We start from the raw sequence: 9,530 nt of genomic DNA, 5'->3' as shown, positions 1-9,530 counted from the left end.
ATTTCTAGGCATCACATTAGACAGTGATCTAATGCAAGCATCACTGCTTCTCAAAAAACTGGTTTGTAATGGAAGTCATGAAGGGTGTGTTGGATGCAGTCAATTACCAAACGTGCTTCGGTTTCATTATTGGGCCACCTTAACTTCGTACCGTCTATTGTAGGTTAATGTGTCTGTAATGACGATAGAATATTTTTATTATTCAAACTGCTCATTGCCTAAAAGTCATTTTTGAGTGAAAAGACGTGACCAACTGCTCCTGAACGTGACTTTGGACACAACATCTTCAGTTCATCCTTCTGAGCAACAGCCATGTGGAGATCAACCGAGGATCCAAGGTAACGTTACGCTTATCCAAAATTCAAAGTCTCCAGTATTGTTTTGTCTTCATGATTATTGAGCTGTTAACATCTCAGATAAAGTTTCACTTGGTCTGTTTCGTTACATTAGGTTGCTTATATTAGTGGAGCTAACGTTAGCTCTGTAACGTTAGCTAGCTCGAGCTCAAGTAGCCTTAGAAAAGTTAGCCAGCTAACAGCATAGCAAGTTAAGTTAACATAAATAAAGTTAATCACTAATTACAGTGTTAAGATGTAACGTTAGTAACCTAACTTGTGTTTATTTGTGCTCTTATTCAACCGACTGCAGGACTGCAAATGGTGCGATTACCAAAATGGAGAGGGGACCATAAATCGCCGACGTATGTTCAAGATGATGAACAGCTGAGTTAACGCTAACGGTAACGTTAGCTGTGTGTTATCCCAGGAACAACATTAAAAACAGAGCAAACTCATTTTATTGTTAAACGTTTAGTCCATTGTGGTCCATTGTCTTAGCTTCATTACTTCACCTAACGTAATCAGCTCATCACATAGGCACGTCTGTTTATTTAAACTGTATGGTATTGTTGTATTAGCTTTGTTAACATTAGTGAGGCACATGCAAACCCACAGTTGCACACCCACAGCTTCTTTTAAGTGGGTTTATCCTGGATGTCATGGAACTTTACAGAAGTTCAGAACATTGTTTCTAATTTTTTTTATTTTGTTTGTTTTATAGTCACTTGTCATCAGATTGAGGATACCAGCCAGACGCTGCAGTCAAGTCCTCTTTCAATGTGTTCTCTCTCTTTATTGTTTTCATTCATGTGTGAGTTCATGCAGTTCAAATTAACTATAAAGATGATGCAGTTATATTACACTGTACTATTCTATTTTGATTCAGTGTTACACTGTTGATGCTAATGAGTTTAGTTAAGCTGTTCATTAATGATTTTATTAGTTTTCTTCTAAATATGCAGTACATTGTGAGTTTTGTGATGTAATACAAATTTCCCTTTATTATTTGAGAACATTTAATAAACTGCAACAATTATGTATTGAATGTTTATTGTTATTATTTGATTTATTGGGAATTAAATGCAAAAGTATTGGGTTGAATTACACTTTGTAAATAAACAGTAACATTCCGGCATATACCGTAAAATCACGGTAAAACCCAGTTATCCTAAGATCACATACCGTGATCCAGTTTACGGTAAAATACTGTAAAAGCAAATTGCGGTAGTGCACCGTAAAAACAGTAAATTACTAGCGGCCCTGCTGCCAGTAAGTTACCGTTAAATTACGGTGAAATAATTTAGAGTGTAATCTACTCGCACAAATAATTCACGCCGCTTTTGGTGTGAACACAGCATTAGACAAAGGATGTAGATCTGATTTATGATTTGATGGTTGGTGGTTCTATACAGAAACGTCAGTCGCTCTCAAAATATTTATTGACGCAGCGTCAGTTGGATTTGGGGGAATCTGCAACGGCATCCCGTTACATCCGTCTTGGACCGGCAAAATCTATAATAAAAAAAGTATGATTCTGCATGGTCCTATTTCACTGCTTTCTGCGCAACTTTATCTGTTTCCGTCATGCCTGTAAACATTCCTATGATTTGTGCTTTTGTTGTGCACTGTTTTGAACCCCGAAAAATCCAACCTTCTTCCATCAAAGCATTTGTTGCAGGTATTCAGTTTCATTTAAGATGTGCAAATCCCTCAGTGTGTAGCCTGCTTGGGAACTCCTCCATTCGCCTCCTGTTCAACGGCTTAAAAAAAGAGCATCCAGGAAGCAACGATAAGCGTCTCCCCTTTCATTACCTTTAGTGCACAAACTGGTGTCTCAATTAAGGCTGGGGTGTTTTGGATCATACATAGATTCATTACTGGAGATCATGTTTTTCACTGCTTTTTATGGGTTCCTCCGTTGTGGTGAATTCACAACCAGCTCAGACTCTTTCGAGCCTTTGCATGATCTTACAATTCTGTGAAATTCTGCTGGAAAATCCACTGAGCTTATTATTGAGAATTATACATGAAAATTGTACTGTATACTCATTCAGTAGGATCATACCAGGCTGACAAAAACATGTGCACTGTCTAGCTACCATTTGCTATATTAACTACAGTAGCCTAGCTAAAAATTACACAAGTTCTAAAATTGTCCAAAAACAAAGTAGTGTTCTTAGATTACTCTGACAATCCTGTGTTACATGTATCTATTTTACCTGTTCAACATTACATTACAGACATTTAAAAAGACACTTTAATCCAAAGTGACTTACAATTCAGTATCTATCTATACACCGTAAGCACAACGTACAGGAGCAATTTTGGGGTCAAGTGTCTTGCTCAAGGACACATTGACATGAGGAGAAGCTGGGGATCGAACCACCAACCCTCTGATTGAAAGGCAGCCCTGCTCTCCATTTAGCCAACCCCAACACAAGAAAGGTAATTGTTTGTTCTTACCTTAAGAACTCCTGATCCAAAATTACGTTTCTTGTGGCACATGGCATTGTAGGCGGTGGGCGGTCTTTGTTTGCTGCTTGGGGTTCCTTATGCATTTTTGCAGGAGCAGCACATACATATAGTTGAGTCAACAAAGAAATCTATGTTGCATGAACTACAGGCAACACAAGAAGGAAGATCACCTGGTACGGGTCCCTTGGGTATAAAACAGCTGGTGAGGGATCAGTGAGGCAATCAGTCACTTCTCTTCAGAGTTTATCTGTTTTCAGGTGTGCTGGTTGTTCAGTGCCAAACTCTGATAGTGGTTTGAGTCCTCTAGTTCTTTTGTTTGGCTGCGCTCAGACTGCAACATGTGGAGGCTTGGGAACATGTAAGTTAATTTTCTTTCTTTGTTTCAAAGACTGCTAGCTGCACACTTAATGCATCTAAACTATGTGTTTTACTTGTTCAAGTTTGTTATGGAACTTGATGGCTGCAGTAATCCTCTTGGGTCAAGCAAGGCCAAATATGAAGCTCAATTCTCAGTCACGTAAGCCTGAATTCAAACCAAATTAGTTTACCACTGTTCTAAAGAAAGTTTACACTTCCTCACAAGCCTGTTCTTTTAACAGACAGTGGTTTACGGTCAGACTGTGTGGGTAATCTAATGAGGCTTTCATTGGACAAGGCCTTAGCAGTGGGGAACGAGCTTGAGGTTGAAGCCATCAGTGAGTATAAAATCTGCTAATGAGCATGATTGGCTCATTACTAGGAAAGTAAAATCCTGTCATGGTTGTCTTCCCCCCCCCCCCCCCCCCCCCCCAGATGGCACCCAGCACATTGTGTTAACACCCAGCTTGGCTGCTCAGTGTGGATACAGCATGGAGTCCGACCCGTGGGGTAACACCAGAATCTACTCTTCTCTGCTGGGCTGCTATGTGGACAACAAAGTGTGTTTGAGCTCAATTTATTAGATGACTTTTTAATATAATTCACCAGTGAGGAAAAATGGGGCCAATTATATCTCAAATTAATTGTTTGGTCTGTAAATACTACTACAAAAAGAAGTTTTAAAATATCATGACACTAAGCAATTTAAAAATGGACAAAAGAGGCTGGAAATGTTTGCCTTTTTTCATTAATTACTTAAACAAATTGCTTGACTCCACTAATGACAAAATTCTTCTCATTTAATGCATTACATTTGAAGGACGATCAGACATTTAATGTTGGCTTAAGGATCCAAATGTATGGCCAGAGTCAATCAGATGTGGTTACCCATGATGTGATGCAGACTTGCAGCTACACTCAGTGGGCCTCTAGAGAGATTCTCTGCGACAGGAACTACATGGAAGTAGGTCGCTTTACATTAATGGTTCTACCAACTAGTGTCTTAACAAACTATTAAGCCACCATTTCTTGTTTTTAGGTGTCAAACCACATTGCTACTCCTGAAGCAAAGGGACAGGCTCAAGATGTTAAAAAGATCAACGCCATTCCTGATGTATGTGTTTAAAATTCCTCTGTTGCAGTGGACTTGCTTTTCAACCTGCACCCTTTGTTATTGCAAATGGAGGAAATTATTCATTCTTCCCTATAGGCCTCTGGGGCAGCACATGGTATCTGGAAGTTGACATTCTACACCCCAGAACCAGTGTCAATGATGCTTAGGGAGGCTGAACAAGCCGGCTATGGTGCCATGGTGACCTCGACCCGTCTGGTTATGCGATCCCCGTACAATACAGCAGAGACTTATTCGGAGGAGGTAAGGAACACTCATCTCCAGTGTTTTGCATTTTACTTGCCATTAAAAGCATGACATTAAACCTGACATCTTTTAGGTGGGTGGAGTCCCCATGGAAGTTTTCAGGGTGAGCGCCTACTATCAGGCACTGCATGGTCTGAATGTGGTGAACCTGGCAGCTGCTTGTCCCACGGGTAAGTCTAGAGTGGATGGACACGGTTAACATTTAGTTGTCGCACAGTTGCGTCAACAGTTGCTTTATCAACAGGTGGCGTCCTCTTCAACAACGATGTAATCTCTTGGCACGTACCTCGCCGTGTGACACCGCTGTTGGATGGCAACTTTGAAGTCCTAGAAATGCACATGGGCATCAACGGGAAGAGGCTTGATGGATCTCAGATGGCCTCACGGGGATACACACTGTCCACCACACACAATCACATCGTCATTGAGATCCCAGTGGGCTCGCCTGATGGTCACTTCAAGGTTGGGGAAGTCTTCTACATTAGAAATGCAAGAGTCACTAGTCTTTGCATGTTTTATTAAAATGTCATGAATAATTGCAGAGCCATGCCCCAGATTACCAGTACCACATCACCTACATTGTGGAGCCCATGCTTGAGGTACTGTGGAGAACCACTGACACCCAAGATGATACCAGATACAAGGTTTTGTTCCCCATTACCACCCCTCTTATACCTCATCCTCCCCACTTCCAAGAAAGTAAGTCACATTTTCCAGCAGACACCAGAATCTCAGGCTCGAGGAGAAGGCTATTAACGTGTTGCTTTCTGTTTCTCAGATACTGCTCCCGAGGCCCGGGTGTTCAGCGTTATCTTGGGCACCTTTCTTCATGATGTGGTGCTGAAGAACATCACCTTCTCCACTGGAATTCTCACTGTTGAGGAGAGCAATGCCAGAGGCTTCACCATCCAGGAGCACAACCACTCCAATGGAACCAAGAGCTTCTCTCTTTTAGTACCCTTCGATTCGGATGTAGTTCTGAAACGTGTATGTGAAATTATAAATGCAGAATGCCACTCCGTGCCAGCTTATTTGCTCTGCATGCCAGTATTTCAAAGACATAACTGAGCTGTTTATATCTGCAGAATCCTGACCGCTTGGTTACAACCTACCTCCTCCCTCTGATCTTTGGGTTTATCATCCTGCCTGAAGAAATTCCATTTGCCCACCCAGTTGAGTTGCAGTCATCTCATCAGGATGTTGGTGAGCTATCATGCTTTTACTTTTCATGGTATCTAGTTGATTGCTTTGATCCAATGGGGAGAACATTTCAACTAATATTGGGTGTCTCTCCTTAACCCCAGAGAAAGTTGCTCAGTTTAATGTTTCTCTGCTTTTAGAGCTACCCACCATCACTGGCACCTGTGACCAGAACCAGTTTTACATCGGTGTGAAATACGGAAGTCAAGGCCACAATTTCAAGGCCATGATTGGCCCTCGAGAGCTGACACCTGAGATAGCTGACGAATACAATTTCCAAGGAAACGGCACACACTTTAGCCTCGTACTGCCATACACTGCCAAGGACACAGCGTTTGAGGTATGTCAAACTATAAAATCTCATAAATTTGCTGCACTGGATAACTTCCCTTTTTTGTCTTACAGCTGATAACCTCAGATTCAGTCAGAACCCGAGTTGACTTGCTTCTGTTGGATCCCATCAACCACTGGGTGCTTTCTGATTTCTACCTGGCCTGCACCTTCCCCTTCATAACGACCAGTAAGACATCAATATTGCAGTATTTCTGCTAATTGGGATTGTAGGACATTTTCTTCAACTTTACCACTATCCTCAGCATGCTACCCCAATGGAACCATAACTGCTATCGCTGTGAAGGTGGAATCTGTGCCCAATCTCAACCCAAGTAGGCTGACTCTAAAGGACCAGTCCTGCAAACCGGTGTTCAGTGAAGATCGCTCTGCATATTTCTCTTTCAGTGTCGATTCCTGTGGAACCACTAGAACAGTAAGTGTTGGTTCACTTCAAATCTACAAATTATTTTGCTAAACATTCTAATGCCTCACTTTTTTATTTTAGTTCTTTGACCACTACATGCTGTATGAAAATGAGATTGGCCTGTATTACAACGACAAAGGAGTAGCCAACACATCGCCAATTGATCCAGAGTACAGGTAGAGGGACTCGTCCAATCTTTTATTCTGACATACTGTCTAGTGAGGCGGCAACACCTTCAGTGTATTTTTCTCCTATAGACAGACTGTTTCCTGCTACTACGTGGTCAATGAGACTCAGACTGTCGCATTCAGCTCTAAACCAAGACTCTATGAACCCACAGCAGAGATCGGCTCAGGGCAGCTGATGGTGCATATGAGACTAGCCCAAGGTAAGGTTGCATTACTAAATGCCTTATCTTGTTTTTGCAAGACTGTACGCCATCTGTCCGGTCTATACCTTTTTTCTAATGTGACTCTTCTCCTCAGATTCATCATATGATCTCTTCTACCAAGCAGAAGATTATCCAGTTGTAAGATATCTCAGGCAGCCTCTGTATTTCGAGGTGGAGCTGATTGAGTCTATTGACCCAAATTTGGAGCTCATCGTGGAGAAGTGTTGGGCTACACTCTATGAAGACCGGACATCTCTGCCTAGCTGGGATATCATTGTGGACGGGTAATGAGCAGCATAAAACTTACGGCCACCTGCAGCGTTTCTCATTATTGAAATCAATCTGTACATTCAGGTTGACTTGTGACAATCTCTAAAACATAATCCAAATTTCATGGGGTTTAACAAAAAACATTCAGAAGTTTGATTTATTCCCTCCCCAGCTGTGAGAATCCTGATGATAGCTATGTGACCATTTTCCATCCTGTTGTGAGTGACGCCAGGGTCTTGGTCCCATCCCACATCAAACGCTTCTCTATAAAGATGTTTGCCTTCACTAAAGAGGACGCGGTTCTGGAAGACGAGGTAAAGTGGGACTGTTGTAACCAAATTGTGTATTGGTCACATTGCACGGTTCAGCTGCATGTAGCCCTGCATAATAAACCCTTCTGTCTGCAGATCTATGTCCACTGTGACGCAGCAATTTGTGATGAAAACAGCCAATTGGATGGTTCGTGCAGAGGCCAGTGTGTGCAACCTACACGCCAGATTTACTCCAGAACACAAGGGATAAAAGGAGTAAGACGGGGTAAGTGTGATCTGGAAAACATTTTGTCGCCTAAATCTATGCAATTGGTGATCTATACTTGTCTTGTCTTTCTAGGGCAAAGGGGAACAGACTCTATTCAGCAAAGGCAAATCTCCTCTGGGCCTATTGTGTTAACATCTGATCAAACCTCTGAATAAACTACTTTCTTTAAACTTTCGTAGTCTTTTCTTTGCCCAATTTGTAGCAAAGCTTTGGGAAGTCCTCTTTTGTCTTACCCCTGCATTACAAAAGTGATAGTCAAGATGGCAAAATTATTATATTTTTTTTTATTTTTTTCTCCTTTGAGGAGAGATGTTTAATTTTGGCACTTTATTTTATTAACTGAAGCAATAAAATAAAGTGCCCCCCCCCCCCCCCCCCCCCCCCCCAGGGGTGCTTTGTTGTACTTTTCTTCCAAGGTGATCTACTGTAGCTTCCCCATCACTGACCGCTACATCTTTAAATTAATCAATTTTCTGATGTAAACTGTAGCATCTGCTGGATTTTTCTAGCTAAGCAGACTTGGTGTGCATTGAATTGCCAGGGTGAGTATCTGTGTATCTCCATTAGCTCAGGTGCAGGAAGACAAAACCCATTTTGAATAAAGTTGTGAATAAAGGACACACACACACACACACACACAGCTTCCCTGTTACTTGTGGGGAGACTGGCCAACTACTATGCAGTGTTGGAGCTTGAGTCTACATCTGAGAGGGGTGGCGCAGAGGAGGGGGAGGTATCATCTGTAGCTGTTCCTGACTGTTTCTCGCAGTGAGTTGATGGCAGAGCAGAGAGTTGATCCCTCTCTGAGCCAGCAGATGGACCACTTCCCATACACTAGATGTTCCTGTTGCTGTACATGTAGTTGTCTGTTGCAGGTGCTGAATGGTGGGTCAACAGCTGTATGAGACGCATCTCAGCCGGTGTGTCTGCGCTGCCCTTAAATACGCCTTCATTCAGCTGCCTTGGTCTCTCTAGGGGAAGATCCTTTGTCACTGGCATGACACGGTTGCTCTGGTTTGAGTTCTGTTCCTTTGTACACACTGCCATACATCCATTTCACTAAATGGGAAAATGTTTGCTGTGTTTACAATACATACAGTACATACATACTTGCACAAGTAGAGCCTTTGGTTGGCTGAAGCAAATGTGCCTAATTTGCAGATCCAATTCATATGACTCGCAGGATAAATTGTTCCATCATACTCAGTGCAGCCTCTGAAAATAATCAAACTCAGATTGAGATTTCCATACTTTGAGCAATGTCTGTTCATATTTGCCAAAGGGCTTTGTGTTTCTGTATGAGTTATTCCTGCACCTAAACTATGAAGAGTTGCTCCACAAATGTCCACGATGAACATCATATGAAAAAAAACCTTGTCATACTTTTCCATTTTTAGATGGTAATATTGAATTGCAAGTAATCTCAGCTAAATAAGTATTACAGTACAAACTCTTTATACATCAGAAAGTATATTCAACAGTTATATCAGATTTGGCAAAAGTAGACCACACACAGGAGTTGCTATTCAATGTCATTGAATAGCAACATAAACAGTGGAAAAATGGGTGAATACAATTTTTTAATTTTTAAAATATTCTCAAAATTATATTCAAATACAGAATAAAAGCAAATTGCAGTTGAGTCACATCTGAAAATTTAAAATGAAACCCAATGTCAAATGTGAAATTCTGCTGGAAATTCCACTGAGCTTATTAAGAATTATACATGAAAATTGTACTGTATGATCATACCAGGCTGACTAATACATGTGTCTAGCTACCATTTGCTATATTTGCTAAAATTGGCCATAAACAAAGTTGGGT

General features: G+C 41.4%; 1 protein-coding gene across 1 annotated transcript; it reads left to right on the top strand.

Annotated features, from left to right (window-relative positions):
* The first annotated feature begins 3,048 nt into the window (after positions 1–3,048).
* On the top strand, positions 3,049–7,870 carry LOC137892298 (uncharacterized). Its single transcript, XM_068737335.1, has 21 exons — positions 3,049–3,171; positions 3,254–3,330; positions 3,413–3,508; positions 3,606–3,730; positions 3,991–4,134; positions 4,210–4,284; positions 4,381–4,545; positions 4,622–4,718; positions 4,793–5,010; positions 5,091–5,247; positions 5,327–5,535; positions 5,634–5,751; positions 5,889–6,088; positions 6,154–6,268; positions 6,345–6,514; positions 6,587–6,681; positions 6,763–6,893; positions 6,991–7,180; positions 7,339–7,480; positions 7,574–7,703; positions 7,779–7,870. Exons 1-21 carry the CDS (start codon positions 3,152–3,154, stop codon positions 7,859–7,861), a joined length of 2,757 nt encoding a protein of 918 aa, XP_068593436.1. The 5' UTR covers positions 3,049–3,151; the 3' UTR covers positions 7,862–7,870.
* The last annotated feature ends 1,660 nt before the right edge of the window (positions 7,871–9,530 follow it).

The sequence above is a fragment of the Cebidichthys violaceus genome, unplaced genomic scaffold (assembly GCF_023349555.1).
Source record: "Cebidichthys violaceus isolate CVI_PGR_0920_01 unplaced genomic scaffold, fCebVio1.0.p SCAF_78, whole genome shotgun sequence".
Lineage (NCBI taxonomy): Eukaryota > Metazoa > Chordata > Actinopteri > Perciformes > Stichaeidae > Cebidichthys > Cebidichthys violaceus.
Note: the sequence above shows the minus strand (reverse complement) of the source record. Positions and strands in the feature narration are given on the sequence as shown.

Excerpts from the sequence above, each read along its gene's own strand:
- LOC137892298 (XM_068737335.1), top strand. The coding sequence starts at position 3,152 with ATGTGGAGGCTTGGGAACAT. Across the intron at positions 6,269-6,344 it reads CTTCCCCTTCATAACGACCA|CATGCTACCCCAATGGAACC; the intron begins GTAAGACATCAA and ends CACTATCCTCAG. Across the intron at positions 6,682-6,762 it reads CCAATTGATCCAGAGTACAG|ACAGACTGTTTCCTGCTACT; the intron begins GTAGAGGGACTC and ends TTTCTCCTATAG.